This window comes from Rhinocladiella mackenziei, assembly GCF_000835555.1.
Source record: "Rhinocladiella mackenziei CBS 650.93 unplaced genomic scaffold supercont1.5, whole genome shotgun sequence".
In the NCBI taxonomy this organism is placed as follows: Eukaryota; Fungi; Ascomycota; class Eurotiomycetes; order Chaetothyriales; family Herpotrichiellaceae; genus Rhinocladiella; species Rhinocladiella mackenziei.
In genome coordinates, this window is record NW_013550600.1 from 1,875,641 (window position 1) to 1,891,749 (window position 16,109).

The 16,109-nt window shown below is 49.5% G+C and overlaps 8 protein-coding genes across 8 annotated transcripts; 5 read left to right on the top strand and 3 right to left on the bottom strand.

The window, feature by feature from the left end:
• Nucleotides 1-684: 684 nt before the first annotated feature.
• Z518_07165 (uncharacterized protein) lies at nt 685-3,024 on the top strand (the record flags this gene model as incomplete). Its single annotated transcript, XM_013415294.1, has 11 exons — nt 685-855; nt 931-1,150; nt 1,214-1,232; nt 1,295-1,337; nt 1,394-1,526; nt 1,580-1,828; nt 1,932-2,071; nt 2,132-2,162; nt 2,224-2,298; nt 2,365-2,605; nt 2,667-3,024. The coding sequence occupies 11 exons, from the start codon at nt 685-687 to the stop codon at nt 3,022-3,024; spliced, it is 1,680 nt and encodes a 559-aa protein (XP_013270748.1).
• Nucleotides 3,025-4,032: 1,008 nt separating this feature from the next.
• Z518_07166 (uncharacterized protein) lies at nt 4,033-4,452 on the bottom strand (the record flags this gene model as incomplete). The annotated part of the gene is made up of 1 exon (XM_013415295.1): nt 4,033-4,452. One exon carries the CDS (start codon nt 4,450-4,452, stop codon nt 4,033-4,035), a length of 420 nt encoding a protein of 139 aa, XP_013270749.1.
• Nucleotides 4,453-4,599: 147 nt separating this feature from the next.
• On the bottom strand, nt 4,600-6,560 carry Z518_07167 (uncharacterized protein; the record flags this gene model as incomplete). The annotated part of the gene is made up of 6 exons (XM_013415296.1): nt 4,600-4,861; nt 4,968-5,157; nt 5,219-5,618; nt 5,713-6,151; nt 6,217-6,257; nt 6,336-6,560. The coding sequence occupies 6 exons, from the start codon at nt 6,558-6,560 to the stop codon at nt 4,600-4,602; spliced, it is 1,557 nt and encodes a 518-aa protein (XP_013270750.1).
• A 993-nt stretch (nt 6,561-7,553) lies between these two features.
• Nucleotides 7,554-9,472, top strand: Z518_07168 (uncharacterized protein; the record flags this gene model as incomplete). Its single annotated transcript, XM_013415297.1, has 5 exons — nt 7,554-7,982; nt 8,047-8,348; nt 8,398-9,082; nt 9,165-9,270; nt 9,357-9,472. The coding sequence occupies 5 exons, from the start codon at nt 7,554-7,556 to the stop codon at nt 9,470-9,472; spliced, it is 1,638 nt and encodes a 545-aa protein (XP_013270751.1).
• A 98-nt stretch (nt 9,473-9,570) lies between these two features.
• Nucleotides 9,571-11,152, bottom strand: Z518_07169 (uncharacterized protein; the record flags this gene model as incomplete). The annotated part of the gene is made up of 2 exons (XM_013415298.1): nt 9,571-10,419; nt 10,469-11,152. The coding sequence occupies 2 exons, from the start codon at nt 11,150-11,152 to the stop codon at nt 9,571-9,573; spliced, it is 1,533 nt and encodes a 510-aa protein (XP_013270752.1).
• A 531-nt stretch (nt 11,153-11,683) lies between these two features.
• Nucleotides 11,684-12,295, top strand: Z518_07170 (uncharacterized protein; the record flags this gene model as incomplete). Its single annotated transcript, XM_013415299.1, has 2 exons — nt 11,684-11,806; nt 11,867-12,295. The coding sequence occupies 2 exons, from the start codon at nt 11,684-11,686 to the stop codon at nt 12,293-12,295; spliced, it is 552 nt and encodes a 183-aa protein (XP_013270753.1).
• A 1,162-nt stretch (nt 12,296-13,457) lies between these two features.
• On the top strand, nt 13,458-13,952 carry Z518_07171 (uncharacterized protein; the record flags this gene model as incomplete). Its single annotated transcript, XM_013415300.1, has 2 exons — nt 13,458-13,582; nt 13,637-13,952. The coding sequence occupies 2 exons, from the start codon at nt 13,458-13,460 to the stop codon at nt 13,950-13,952; spliced, it is 441 nt and encodes a 146-aa protein (XP_013270754.1).
• Nucleotides 13,953-15,211: 1,259 nt separating this feature from the next.
• Z518_07172 (uncharacterized protein) lies at nt 15,212-15,952 on the top strand (the record flags this gene model as incomplete). The annotated part of the gene is made up of 1 exon (XM_013415301.1): nt 15,212-15,952. The coding sequence occupies one exon, from the start codon at nt 15,212-15,214 to the stop codon at nt 15,950-15,952; it is 741 nt and encodes a 246-aa protein (XP_013270755.1).
• Nucleotides 15,953-16,109: the final 157 nt, after the last annotated feature.

Here is a 16,109-nt window from a genome sequence, read left to right on the forward strand (position 1 = left end):
AAGAAATTGATTGACCGCGCGGAGAGTATATTCTCTTGCTTGGAAATGTAGAGCTTCCACAGGATAAAGGCTTTGATCATGTGCTCTATTTCTTTTCGCAACACTGCCTTGCGGGACAATGACTGTGACACAATAGCTTCCTCCCCCGGATTCTGGAAGATTTTGACTCTCCCTCGCAACGCTTGACGAGCCGAGTAAGAGTTCATGTGATGAAATTGGCCCACCGTCCCGTCGGAGGAACTTAGAGCGAATCAGAAGATATACCGACGCGTACCGACTAGTGCCGACAGGTGCCGAGCGGCCGTTACTGGCCACCTAAGATTTGAGTTTCGATGTCCAGGCTCACGTCGTTGGTGTGTCAGCTCTCGAAGAGTTAAGACATGATTGAACGCATCCCGCATTTCATGTCCAATCAGCAAGATATGTCGACATAGGGCTAGACAGAATCGAGACAAGAGGGATACTCCGGACTCCACCATCTGGGGAATCTAGGGGGTATGTTAGAAAGACCGACCTCTCGCCGGCCTTCCACCCTTGATCTAGCTTTGGTGGTCTTGACTATATTACGTCTTTCAGCTCCTTGACATTTGGTCTTGTCTCAAGAGAGAATCTCTGTTGGAAGACCGCTTGAATTGAGCCCAATTGTTCTCCTATTATTCATCCCCTTACCACGATCCTTTCAAGATGCTGGAGACGGAGACAAAGGGATCCCCTCCGCCCTCAGGGTTTCATCTGGAAAATACGGCGAACGAGAAACCCGACGACCAGACACCGACTCTCAATGCGGAACTCCAACGAGAGATCGAGGCTTTCGAGAACCGGACCCTAGATTTCCGTACATTCATGGCCATCATCGTACGTGAAAGGCATAATAACATCATGTTTCTGAGCAGATGAGGAACAGTGTCTGATTTCTTGTATGATATTTAGGCTCTGGCTTTCACATATGAAGCCCATCTGCTATGTTTTGTGCTTCCTGCAGCACTTCTCTTGACCATCAACCGCGACATTGGCCCTTCAGACCAGATCAATTGGGTAGCGACCTCGTGGACTCTCTCGGGTGCCGTGGCCCAGACAATAGCTGGTAGTTGCAGCGATATTTTTGGTCGTCGAAACTTCACTATTGCTGGTAATCTCTTTGGTGTGGTTGGTACGTTATATCACTTGTCGAAATAATCTTGAGGACACAGGGAAGCTAATTGGGCGGTCCAAGGATGCATTATTGCTAGCCAGTATGAAAGATGGAGCCTTGCGTTATTTCCTGACCGTGTACTGAAGTGTCTCTTTCTTCTAGAGCGACGTCCGTCAACACAATCATCATCGGAATGAGTCTCATGGTTTGCATCTTTTGGACATTGCATTGCCAAAATAATCACTGACAGATATGGCCTAGGGTTTTGGAACTGCTCCTCAACTACTCTCACTCGCCTGCGCAACTGAAATCGTCCCAAAAAGGAATCGAGGCGAAACTCTTGCTTTTCTCAATCTCGCGTCCCTTCCTGGATCGGCTTTTGGATCTGTAATCGGTATGTGGTGATGCCCTCTACGGAGAAAAATCTAACATGCAATCCACATTAAGCTTATGCACTGGCTGAACACCTCAACTGGCGATGGGCGTTCTATCTGGGGATTATTGCCAACGGACTTGCTCTCGTCCTCGTCATCATCTTCTATTGGCCTCCTGGATTTATTGGCTTACATCCTGAGGGCAAGACTCGCATGCAACAATTCAAGGAGCTTGATTTTGTTGGACTCCTCCTCTTCGGAGGAGGTTTGACCAGTTTCCTCCTGGGAGTCTCGTTCGGGGGCAATCCATATGACTGGATCAGTGCCACTGTTCTCACACCGTTGTTGATCGGAGGCATGTATTCCTTCCCCCAAAATGAGGTCTATTCAGCTCTAAAGACTACTATACTAACCCCTAATTCCAGGTGTCACCGTTTTCATCCTCTTCCCGATTTGGGAGATATACTCTCCAGATACAATCACCAAACTTTGCCCTCCATATTTATTCAAGAATGTCCGAGGATTCACACTTCCTCTTATCGTGATCTTTGTCACTGGGATGCTGGTATGCTTTTTTTGCCATAGCTATTCGAATGTGCGGGAATACTAACGACTATCTTAACAGCTGATCAGCCTTCAAGTCCTCTGGCCGCAACGTATTATCAATACCTTCCCAATCACACTGTGCTTCTGTTTTTTGGCTGACTTGAAGTACAGAGGTCCAACTTCTCTTTACCACCGATCCAGAATCCGTTGGCTGGTACAGCCTTGCATATAATGCAACGGGAGTGTGTTAGTTTTTCCCCAAATATGATATCCCTATTATACGCCTTAGACTGACATACTTGCTTTTCGCAGTGGGTGCCCTCATTTCAGGCCCATTATTTGCACGAATCAAATTCACTCGAGTACAGTTTGTTGCGTACACCGCATTGCAAGCCGTTTTCATTGCTGCTATGGCATCCGTTACCCAACACACCGCAGCGAAAGCCATTGTTTTCGTGGCGATTGCAGCATTTGGTGTCGGAGCTTCCCAGATCGTTGGGATTCTTTTCGTCCAATTCGGCGCAAAGGACAAGCAAATTGGAGTCGCCACAGGGTATGGCTCAACCAAAAAAAAGATGACGTCTCAGATACTAACTGGAGGCTTTGTTCGACAGACTCACAGGAACCTTTCGAGCCACAGGCGGCTCTATCGCCATTGCCATTTACACTAGCATCATCAACCAGCAGTCTTCAAACAACCTAGTGCCAAGTGTCAGCGAGGCCACGGTGAAAGCCGGACTACCACCGACATCGGTCCCATCGCTGCTGCAAGCGTTGCAGGCAATGCTGTCAGGAACCGGGGCCGCGCCTCCGAGTGTTCCAGGCCTGACTCCAGCAGTCGTGGTAGCGGCGGAAGACGCCGTCAAGACCGTCTATTCAAATGCTTACCAACTAGTCTATTTGGTTAGCATTACTTTTGGGGGTGAGTGGTTACGTTCCCGAACAAAAGAAAAAGAGAAGAAGAGAAGTTGAAGAGAAGAGAACGAAAAGATCCCGGTCTCTAGAAAAAAATAGTCCTCGACAAGAGAACTGTGGCTGACAACCAAAAACTCGCATAGGCGTTTCCATACTCTCCTCATTGTTCGTTCGGAACGTTGATGATGCGTTGACCAGGCACGTCGAAATGTCCCCATTTTTCCACTCACCTTCCGCCTTTCCCTTCCCATGCTATCCTGAAATTTCGATGATGAAGAATGTGAACTAACAGGGATTTCTGCAGACATGTGGCCGTCAAGTTAGGCAAACCTCATCTGCTGCCTGGTCGCGGCGAAGGCGATGCACATGTCAACAGTAGCAAAGAGGTGGACATCGATCAGGCCTAGCTTGTGACATGTCATACTGTGTCAAGCATCATTCACGAAGCAAAAAATGACGGTACAAACTGGTTACATAACCAGGCTGGATTGGCTGAGTTGTGAGGTTTGAAAATTTAACATGACGAAACGAATGAAATCCCGCTACATGCCAGGCCCGTGGAGAGGCTGGAATGGGATGGGACATCTTAACCTCGTGTTGGTTGGTAGCCGGGAGCCACCGGACCTCTAGAAATAGGACTGAGATATAAGGATTCGAGTGAGACGAAGAAGCAACTGATTGTCGACATGTATATGAGAATATGAACATAAGCATGCTTCCATCGGGGAAAGTTGGATTGATTCGCTCAAGTAATTTCCCGGTCTTACAGAAGGCATTTTTCCTCGGGTGTGATCTTGTTCCTCGATCAAAAGTCACTAAAGAACTAGATTTTCTGCCTCGTCCGTATTGCCATAAGCGCTCATTTCCAATATTTCGCTCGGCCACTTAAAGCGCTTATTCACAACGGTCCTCCTAGTTGCGTCGGCGACCAACGACTTGAAGACAATGTGGTCGTCTTTGGCCCTTGCCGTCCCCGCTGAGACTGGATCGGTTCCTTCAGCGTCGCTAGGGCGGTGTCAGTATCATCTCTCCGATCCCTTGTCTTATACGTAGATATTCCGTCAATCAGCAGAAGAGATTAAAGGGCAGAAGTCGACCAATAAGTTCCTTGGAGAGTTTACACAGCTGGAATGTATCTTGGTTTTGATCTTCTTGATTCGTTTCCGTCAAGGACAGGTCGAAAGGACGCGCTCGTAGGTTTTTGTGCGAGAGCAGCTGTCCGACCAGTTGCCGTAGGAGGGCTGCGGCAATCGCGCGTCGGTCGCGTAGTTGGGTATGAAGACTGCAATGGGAGCTTATGACGACCATTCCATCCTGTTCGGCGTAAGTTTGAGCTATCTGTGCGTAGAGATATGACAACGGCGAGCAAAAGTATGTCGAATCCGAGTTTCCATGGACAAGAAGAGCAGACGAATGAGCAGGTTCTTTCAACCAGTCTTGAAATGCTTCTCGCTTGGTGGCACCAGACGGTCTTTGTTTTGTCATTGCTTACCAGCCTCCCTCTCTTCCGATGGAGGAAAACGTGAGCTAGCTTAATACAACACCAATGAATGAGTCGTTATGAGAAAGGTGTTCCTCTCCTCTTCCATTGACCACTCTCATTTACCACAACGCTTCCTTGCGGCCATTATCTTAAATCTTATATCTAAAATGCAAATTCTGCTTATCCGTCAAATCATCAAACCCCTCCAACAACTCCTCCTGGATTCGTTCTGCATGCAATCCCTTCCGATCACGTGCTTTGTTTTCAAAGTAGCACCAGGTCGAGTATATGACTTGGAAAAATACCAGGGCACAATATGTGCCGAGGAGACCGCGGATGGCGGTGAAGTACCGTGGGGATTCGGAAGGTAAAAATAAGTGGGGGCCTGTGATGTTGCCAGCGCAGTAGAATCTAGGGAAAAGTAAAGGGCATCAGATAGGGTATTTAGCTTAAGAGAAGTGAGCAAAGGAATCGGAGTACAGAAGGGATATAAGCGGGAACATGGGGAGAAACGTACACGAAGAATAGACCGACGACCGTCGTGCGTTTGGTGTGCCCTGCAACGTTGACGCCGGGAATGGTCCAGCCTAGCACGATAGGCGAGCCGAGGACGTTCTGGAGCCAGCAACAAGCGACCAAGGCGTAGCGGTGCGAGATGTCGATCGTCAGGAGACCGATTAAACCTGCTATTCCTGGCAGGCAGGAAACTATAGTCCAGGGCAGTTAGGACACAATTTTTCGGGAGACAGGACAACGGATACCACTTACGAACGATGGTCAGACCGAGCAGATTCTTCTTCGTCGCCAACCATCCGAACGCCACGCAGCCGATAAGTTCAAAGGCACCACCGGGCGTCTGCAGCAGAGATGTCTTCAGTGCATCAAAGCCAAAACCTTTAATGATGCTGGATATGAAATTGGCGACGCCACCGTTCAGAATGCCGGAGCATATGCCCATGAGGAAAATGATGTAAGTGCGCCCATCTAGGAATGCCTCTTTGATGTGATATGGGATGACTTTGTGGTGTTTGATGCCCATTTGATTCTTGGATACGCGCCAGACGGCGACCATACGTTCGTATTCGTTGAGCATTTTGGCGTTATGGGCTCCATCAGGCAAGAATAGCACGATTACGAACCCCCAGGCAAACGTCATTGCGCCGACGATCTGGAAAGAGATATTAGTCGGGCCAGACCGCCTTCATATCGGACAGGCCAAGACCAAAAGGGTGTAGTGCGTTGGTAGGTAATTAGGGACTTACCAGGTAGATGAGTTTCCAATTTGGGACGGTGAGATTATCTGCGTGGCCGGACCCATAGGCCAGAAGAGCTCCGAGGATAGATGAGACGCCATTTGTCGATAACCAGAGTGAAGTTCGAAATGCCTGCTCTTCTCTCGTCCACATCATGGACGTCAGCAGGACAAAGGCAGGGGAAATACATGCCTCGAGCATGCCCAGGAAGTAACGAATTGCGAAAAATCCTGCGAAGTTGAAAACGGCCGCTTGAAGCATGCACACAACACCCCAGACGAAAAGCATATAGCCAATCAACTTGCCGATCGGGTATCGTTGGAGGATAATGTTCCATGGATATGCTCCAGTTAGCCAGCCAAAGTAAAGTGCCGACGCGACCCATGAGTAATCGTCGCCTGTCATGTGTGTATCTGGTTGTAGTCCGTAGGCGTTAGAGTAGTTGAGCCTGGAAAACCAGACATGTCAGAGAGGGTGAGGTCTTTTGGTTTTGGGATCGGATCAGCAGCTCACGTCTGCTTGTCCAGGAAGCTCAGCATGTAGGTGGTCATCATCTATGCAATGGCACTGAGATCAGTTTCATCCTGATTTATTTGAGATGTTGCAATGAGGCGCATCAATCACAATCGTACCATTGGAATGACCATCCAGTCGAGCTTGCGACGGACCTTGATTGCATCTTGCTCGAGTTGGGCTTCATCGACCTGCAAGGCCTTTTCCAGCAACTCCTTTCCCAGTACATTGGGATCATTAATCCTGCCCTTCCAAAAGCTCAAGATTTTGTTCGGCCTGATTGTTGAATCAACTTCAACGACAGGCTCTGAAATCGGAGCGGGATTCTTCTCCGGATCAGCCATTTTCTCGCGTTGCGTAAAGTCAGGGTCGACGACTGATCAAGCTGTGTCTCGGTCTTGTGTGAGAGAAAGAGAACCTATGTTCTGGACACAAATACGGAATCCTCGGGTCTATATATCCGGAAAGGAGAAGGGGAGAAATAGGTGTACTTCGTGGGGTTCGCCGCCTTGCTTTTATCATGGCTAGATAGATAAGTAGATATTCCTTGCATGAGTTGATCAGCACTTCACATGGAAAGCCAAAGCATGGTACCACTGTCCATTGTCGTGTATGCGGAGGTTTTGTCCGGGCATGGGATGCTAGTGATATCTCCCCCCTCTGACCAATTTCCTATACAGGTGAGTCGAGTCCGGAGATTTGCGATTCAACGGCCACGGCAATGCAATGATCAGCGTGCTAAGACAATGGTGGATTTGGGAGATGGCCGCCTAGGCGGGAAACAATATGGTTTGCGAAAGAATAGAAGAGCCGTGGAGGAGTGCCTGGTGGTTGTTAGTGGCCTGCTATCAACTTCCTTGATAGCGTAGAGATAGCGTTGCAGACGACATCCCCACTGTTCTGTATCCCTGACAATCACGTACCGTGATCAGCCTCTGGTAAGGCTTGTCGCTTCTTGTCCGCGTATTTTCCGCCCCGCTTATATAGCCTTATCATCCAATGGGCCCTCAAGCTACGCTATCTGTTCAAACGAGATCCGGGAATCGTAGAGGAACGTGGCTCGATCTCGGACCCGAGAATGTGTTCTCCATTCTTGAGTGGGCGGTCAGCCTCTTCTAATGAGATTTCCACAACACACGCGCTCCTGCTTGGGCGACCGGTTTACTGACCAGAAGGACTCAAGTTTGTTGTTCCGTTAGTGTAATAGAAATGTTGAAGACTTCGAATGTCTATAATTGGGAAGGGGCTCTTATACGTCGATCCCGCTTGCGTTATATATATTAGCCACACTTACAATTTACGACTTTCGCCTCTCTATTTGGATACACCAAGGCATCATGATTGCGAAGGAATCGGAATCGACACCCGAGTCGTGGCAAAAGATTCATGCTGCCAAAAAGGCTGAACAGGATGCCCGAATTCCTCAAGAATGGAAACTGAAAAAGGATGATTTTCCACCCACCAACACTGTCGACCTTCGTCCGGTGGCCGCTTCTTGTGGCATTCTGTCAGAGAGAGAACTTTTGATTACGGGAGAAAAATATGATGCCACGTCTCTGGCCGCGGCTCTTGCAGCTGGCACATACACTGCCGTCGAAGTGGTCACCGCTTTCTGTAAACGAGCTGCAATTGGGCAGCAACTTTGCAACAACTTGACCGAAATTATGTTTCAAGATGCCATCGAAGATGCCAAAAGACTGGACAAATCCTTTCAAGAAACCGGCCAAACAGTCGGGCCTCTTCACGGCTTACCAATGACGTTCAAAGTAGGACAAGAACATTTTATTTGGGTTCGATCTCGATTTGGGTAGGACTGATGAATGGTCCTAGGAATGTTTCCATGTCAAAGGATATGATGCCAGCAATGGCTATATTTCGAGGACATTTGACCCATCCACTCACACCACTCCGCTTATTGAGCTGGTCAAATCCCAAGGTGCTGTCGTGATTGCCAAGACCAATACTCCTCAGACCATGTTAGTGGCTGAGAGCCACAATAACGTCTTCGGACAGACCAAGAACCCCGTAGTGAGCCACTTGACATGTGGAGGAAGCAGCGGAGGGGAGGGTTCCAATATGGCATTCCGCGGAAGTGCCTTGGGTATTGGAACGGATGTGGGAGGTTCAATTCGGTAAGAGATATTGTGAAAACGTCGTGGTCTCTTGTGCTGACCGAATTAGCATTCCCTCGGCTGCAAACGGCGTATATGGCTATAAACCTAGCTTTGGGATCCTTCCCATGATTGGATATGCTGCCTCGGGTTGGGTGGGTGCCAATACGGGGGTCCCCGCTGTTTGTGGTCCTCTGGCTCATTCAGCTCGCGATCTGACTCTGCTTACCCGAGTGGTCCGAGATGCAAAGCCCTGGCAATTCGATCCAGCTATCATTCCACAAGTCATGGAAAACGGTGCACAGTCTCGAAAGCCCGTAGTCGGTGTCATTCAGAAAAGCGGATTGACACCACATCCGCCGGTTCGTCGAGCCATCAAAGAAGCCGCCGAAAAGCTCTCCGCTGCCGGATTTGAGGTCAAGCCATTTGTTCCGCCAGACTTTGACGATATTCGCAAAGTCACCAAAGAGCTTTTCACGCTCGACTCTCTTTCCTACCCCAAAGGTCAATTGGAGAAAGCAGGAGAGCCTGTTGTACCCTCGGTTGAAAAGATTGGATTTTGGAGCATCCCAAGAAAGAGTCACGAAGAAGCATGGGCTTTGAATGCCAAGAAGCTGGCGATCCAAAAGCAGATGCTTGATCGTTGGCAAGAAGCTGGAATTGATATTGTGCTCGCACCTGCCGGTCCACACACTGCCGTATTACCCGGAGACTGGACAAACGACATGTACACAGTGGCTTGGAATGCGGTCGACGTAAGTATAATCGCATTTGACATTATGAGCATCCGGGGGGAGAATCCTTGAATTGACCTGATTTCTTGGCTTTTTTGGGTAGTACCCGGCGGTGATCATACCATTTACCACGGCGGATCCCAAGTTAGATCTGAAGGACGCAGATTTTGCTCCGATGCATGAACTCGACCAAAATGTCCAAGCATTATGTGAGTTGAATGATTCCATGAGTTTTTATTTTCACACTACGACTTCATCCGGTTGAAAATAACAAGTCTTCTGCTAACCGAAATAGATGACCCTGGGCTCATGGCGGGCGCCCCCGTTGCGCTTCAACTCGTTGGGCCTCGTTTAGGAGATGAACAATTGCTGAAAGACGTGGAGACCATCGACGCCGTCTTGAACTGTTAGACAACTGGACAGTGGAATTAAATCCTGCATGATGAAGAGTTTGGCAATGAGTACACCGAGGGGGATTTCGAGTCCCAATGCTCTTCTTTGCTTTTGTCTCAAATCGGTAGTAATTCATTGGGGTATCGTTGAGCTAGGGTCATCCAATTCCAATCGAGCCCAGCGTCTCTTGCACTCCAAACTCGATTGATGACAAAGGACCGTGTCCGCATTGCGTTAACCGTTTTTCGACCTCTGCATATGGAACTCAGCATTTGGGATGCACTTAACCTGTCGGGCTCAGTATTCACTTCGCAAGCAGCAAGAAAGATTGGCCACAACGACATCTTCATGTCGTCATCGCAAGCAGTAGTATGTACCATGACTTCATAGGCCTTAAGTAATGCTGCTTGATCCGCATCCACCGAGGTCCCAGGAGGGTGGAGCAGCCGGTGGAGATAGAGTAATGACGCACTGCGGTAGGCGTTGGCGTGCATCAAGAACTTGCGAGAAGACTGAAATGAGAGGGTAGGATCGACGGTGGGATGCCATTGTTCGAGTTTCAACTGGATCTGGGAAGCTCGATCTAGAAGATCGTGAAGAGGCATTGGAAAGGACAAGTCGGTCGCACCATTATTAGTGATGCTGTCGGCCACGGACGCTCGGAAATCTTCGGCCAACGAACACAACTCGGCCAACAAGGGCATCAAGGTGCCCGTGTATCCCATGAAACGATCAGCGTGTTGTCGAGAATAGTCATCGAGCCAGTACGAGGTAGGAATTCGGGGTCGATGAAATCTTGTCAATGATAACATCATGTCCTGCCTCGCCAATGCGCGAACAAAGTATTTGGCGAGCTGGGTCAGTTCAAATCCCTTGCGGAGATGATGGTCCAGCATCATTGCAAGATTGTCGAGCAACGCCGGCACGCTCGTTACGGGCTGTTGATGGGCGGTGGCATCAACCAGCTAGAAACTGTTAGCGGAGAGCATGGGCCGACCGACCAGTCGGGATTACCTCGATAGCACAAAGACCTAACATTATGGTCAAAAGGAGCTCCAAACTGACTCCGAGGTTGTCCATGCTTCGTAGTCGAGCCAGAATCCTCGCTTTTCTGTTCGGAACGGGAACCAGGATGGGAAGAGAGCCATCTCGTAGATATGCCTCTCCAATGGCCGACAGCGAGTCCCCGACGGCGAGAGGGCTATTTTGAAAAACTTTGAGAACTGACGAGTTCATTTCGTTGACAAATTCGGAGCCAAAGACCAACTCCCCCGGATGGCGCATGAAGTACAGTTCGATAAACGGCTCATCGGCCGGATGGATAGTGCCGGGAGGAATTGTAGCGACCGTCTTCAGTATCGGGGTCGCCGGCGCGAGGGCAAAGTCGTTCGAGATGGGAGAAAACGGAGCGGCTGTGCTGGAAGGGCTGAAGCCTGGGGAGGAATGAAAGGCAGCATCGTTGATGGCATACTCGATCGCCACCGGGGTAGCATCAGGAGACGACGCCGAGTTGGCCATTTGAGTCGTGGTCGGTCGAGGAGTAGGAGCATCGCGGGTCTTTTGGGCCTTGGTAATCTGATTGTAGCCAGCACATTGACGACCGCGGCGTTTACATGTGCCGCAAAAAGGATGAATCTCGTCGCATTTGACTTTGGCCTTTTTGCAATCAATGCAACCATGTCGCGATCGTGTGGCCATGATGGCGAAGTATCATCGCATTCGAAGGAAGACTGGGAAAGACATCGTTGTGGGGAATGGAGCCCAACAGAAACGCCGATTTCTGTTACATGTCTGATGAAACCGGAATTGGAAGGTTGCCGGACATTTGATTGCAAGGATTCGTTATATTCGTCTTCTCAATACGTTTGTTCAGAGAGGTGAAGAGAGGGGGGAGAGGATGAGGAGATGGCTGATGGGAACTCCCGATAAGCCGGACGACCACGTTACAGTCACGTGATCTTTTCATATTCTCCAGCCACAGGTTAGTCAACCAGCCCACGAGCCACCTGCGCCACCTCCACTTTTTTTTGATCTCGAGACGAAAGGCCGTTCGTTGAATGAAACCATCTTTCGGCACTGACAGATCGTGTTTGCCTATCATTCCTCATCACAGACACCGTAAACACCCAAATCCCGACAGCATCTACATACTAGACATTTTCAGTCATACTTTTAATTAATCGCCAGCCGGCACATGACTGCAACGACTTGCGCCTCCGGTCGAGCGCGATGGCAGGGTTCTTGACTTGGTTATGGGACTGGTTGCTGTGGATGTTCTGGGCCACTGAAATGGATGTCACGATAGTCGGTCTTCAGAATGCAGGCAAAACGAGTCTGGTGCGAGTACTTGCAGTGAGTTCAGCCAATCCCACTGAAACGGGGAGAAGAAAACCGCTGAGTTGGGGGATATAGGGAAATGAATTCACGGTCGACTCTATCCCCACGGTGGCTTTCAACAAAAAGGAAGTGAAAAAGGGCCATGTTTCAATCAGATGCTGGGATCTCGGAGGTCAACCGCGATTTCGATCCATGTGGGAGCGCTACTGTCGTGGAGTTAACGCCATTGTCTTTGTGGTTGATGCTGCAGACAAGGCCGCTGTTCCACGGGCTCGGGAAGAACTACACACGCTTCTCGACAAACCGACCCTGGATGGCATTCCTCTTCTTGTCCTCGGTAACAAATCAGACCTGCCCAACAAGCTGTCGGTCGACGAACTCATAGATCAACTCGACCTGAAGACCATTGTCCACCGAGAGATCAGTTGTTACGGGATCAGTGCCAAAGAAGAAACCAACCTCGACGCTGTCCTTCAATGGCTTGTGGCTCGGTCAGGAAAGTGAACAGACTGTTATGGTTCTTTTTCTTGAACTCCTTTACAATCAGCGGCACGCTTGTTTCGATAACACAAAGGCATCAGGGGCCGAGGATTTTTTTAGGTACGAACACGCAGACGCACAACATATGAACGCGAACACGAAGTACGCATTTGCATAGTGAGAGAGTGGACCGCTCAGTTTTCTTTTCCAGATGAGCCGATCATATCCGAACTCCGCTGTTGGAGAGCTCTCTCCACAATCATGCCGTGGTAGGAGAGGTCTCGTCGGCAGTGGTCAGCTGAGATGCCACTGGGAAGCGAGCGGAAAGAATCAAGCAAGGGCCTCATCCGCAATCACTGTGACGCGTAGCCAAGATGCTTCGCCGCTTAGGTGTGAGTGGTTGGCCAGTTGTCACGGAACGTAGAAGCCACGCCAAGCCGTGATTAGAAAATAGTAGTACCGGTCACCCGTCGCGGCATAGTTCAGATTTGAGCACGGTTTGTTACAGAAGTATTGTTCTCGGGCCACACAGAAAAGACACCCGAGGTCCTCCATAGTAACCAAATCTCAAGTCTAAGCTGTTTGTTCTCTCCGGACATTGGACAACGGGAAGCTGGCCGAGGCTTTGGGATTTGTTTTTGCCGGGTTGCGTGGCCAATAACAGGCTCAATGCTGCGCCACTAGGGACGCACTTACCAGGCGAGTGTCAGAGATGCGCAATTAATTAGGCTTTTCCTCTTTATTATTTGCTGCGCCTTCTTCTGCTCCTCTACTTGGCGGGTATACTCTATCGTATCATAAAATTCTGACTCCCCGTGATCGCATCATCCTTTTCATCTTCACCCACCCCGTTTCCTACAATCCGAAATCCCCACAGCCTCGTTGATTTGAATATCTGGTCAGGCTCGGCGCCGCAGGCGCACGCACACGCATACAAATCATATCTATCACAGCGTCATATTCCCCATACACCGTCCACTGTTCTCCGTCCTCCGTCCACCGTCTCTGCGATTCCCCTCCATTCCACTTTGACATCACCACACAGCCATGACTCTGGTCGTACGACAATACTACATGTAAGCACTCCTCACCGCTGGTTTTCCTATTTATCCCATTCACCATCTCTCCATCTCAACTTGGAGTCTCACAATTTTGGGGTACTTCAATCTGGCTAATACCCTTTCTCATGGCTAGATGCTACGATTCTTTGGGACAACCCTATCGCTGTCGGTCAGCATGGTATGACTGGGGAAGATGGGTAGCTCTCGGAATCATCATTTTCGCCGCCATCCTCTTCTTCTTCCTGTTTAGGTAGGATATCACGTTTCAACTCCTCCCAGATCACCACACTCACGATCCTTGCAGTTGCTGGAGTGCTCGCCGAAGACGCCGTGCTGGTCGCCAACCATTTTATGGCACTGGCTGGGCCGGACGGACACCCTGGGGTCATAGCCCTGCCACATACAATCCCCACTATCAAACGCAACAACAACCCCACTACAACCAACAAGCACCTCCCACCTACAATCAGACTCAAAACTATGGAGGATATTACGGAGAAAATCAAGGGTACTTTGGCGGAAGGCAAACGGATGTCGAGATGCAACCACCGCAAAATGCTTATCGCGGAGGAGACAATGTCTACGAACCTCCCTCAGGTCCTCCACCGCCAAAGAACTAAGTCCGACCGACCTAGCTCAACTCGCCAAATTCTCCTTTTTCCTCCATTGTGAATATAGGCCGGCGTCGATGGGGAGAAGGTGGTGACGAATGTGCATGATATGGTATGAAATGGTCATGGATATGGAATGGACTTGGAGACAGCGAAGGAAAACGGATACCGCCGTTGCTACCGGATAGAATAGTGCAATGATCGGCCTAAAAATAATATCACAATACTGATTTTCCCCCCCCCCTCCTCCCCCCCTTGAGCGATATATCATGAATATGAATCAGGTGAGTCTGGAATCGGAAAGCGGGGGACAATGGTACCATGTCACAATGCAGTTAGTCTGGGCTCGGATCGGGTTGTCTGCCTTGTGGCCAGGGTCGTAACTTGAGCGACTGGACCGGGTGTTTCAGCTTGAATGCGAAAGAGCTGCCACCCGCAAAAAAAGTAGCAAAGCCCAGCATCTCAAGGCTGGGCAGGGATGATCGCCTGGAGATAGGCACTGAGGCCTCCGTAGCTCGTCTCCAAGCTCCTTATTGGACTGTCAGCCGAATGCCCCTACTACTGCCGCCCACATTTTTCTTTTCTTTCGCAGCTGCGCGCCTCGTGTGCTCCGCCTCCTTTGGTGACACAAACCCTCTCTTTTCGTTCGACATACAATTGAATTGCTCCATCTACAGAGGAGTCAACTTTATTACCTTCTCTCTTCGACCCTTCCTGGCCTTACGCCACGTCATTCGTTGTGCACTGTCCGCCGGTCGGCCTTCACTTGGTGATTTGCACCCAATCACCCTTGATTCAAAAGATCCGCCTTCTCGATCCATTGATCCTGCCTTCGTTTGACGAATGTGTATGAATTGCACGAACTTTCACTCTTCCTGAAGCCTTCCACGACCTCGAATTCACCATAATCGGGAGTAATCGGTGGTCTATCGTCGTCCCAGAATGGCCTACTCTATATCCACCCGCGATGTTATCGATGATGTGAAAAGTGCTCCAGAAACTTTCTCCAGTTGGGACACATGCATGGAAAAAGACTATTGCAAGTATGATATGGGACTGTCATGTTCGAAAAACCTTTCTCACCCTACAACAGGTGGCCCGCAATTATAGGAATTGTCGTTGGTTCGCTCATCCTCCTCTCGGTCATCTGGTGTTTTGCTAGATGTCTTTGCTGCGGTGCCGAGCTCTGCTCTTGCTGCTGCGGCAGCTGCTGTCCATCTGGTCGACGTCGTGAGCGCCCCTCGCAATTCAAAGACGATTATTCTCGTATGCCTCCTACCCCTTACTCTGGGTACCAACCTGCTCCAAGTCCAATGGTCTATGGCCATGGCAATCCAAATACGCAATTCGCGATGTTTGATGACCCAAGTAGCAAGAAGGTCAATGAAGATAGTCTCCCTCCCATGCCCAGTTGGGACACTGCCACCCAGAGAAGAGTTGAGGACACCAGTGAACCTCCACACCAGATGGCAAACGGTGACTTGGAAATGGGAAGACTTGACACACAACCGCAAAGGATGAGAGGCGGCTATAACAGTGTGCCTCACGGTCCAATGTCTCCCGTCTCACCCAATCCCCCGAATGACTACTTCGCCAACAATGACATGTCGCATTCCTATGATTCCGACCTTGGTGCTCAAAGAATGAGCCCAAATAATCAAGGTTATGACAACTTTCAAGCCGTTCCACTCAGTCCACCACCCACATATCGTTCCAATTCGAACATTCAACCTGTCGCTTCTGACAAATTCGTGGCCGGTACTGCCAGCCCAAGCCCGGAGGAATATAATCATCAACAACATCAGTCCTTCCAACATCAACAGCCATCTTCTTATGCTCCAAGCAGTATAAGTACCCGCTACGAGCAATCCGATTATGAACCGAACAGAATCAGCATGCCCACACCCTATAACCCACAGCCTCAGCCTCAGCTTCAATATCAGGCAAGACCCCCCAGCTTTTTGCAAGTGGGAAGGAAGCCTGTGAGTGGCAGTTTCAGGGAAGTTTAAAAGGAAGAGTTTGTCATAGTATACCATGACCCTTTTTTTCCTTCAGGACAAGAGTATGGAGTCTATGTGGGATAAATGAAGCCCTGTTTCGTTTCAGAGTTAAAACAGAAAAGATTGACATCTCTTTGTCGATCTTTGACTCCACCAATCGAAGACT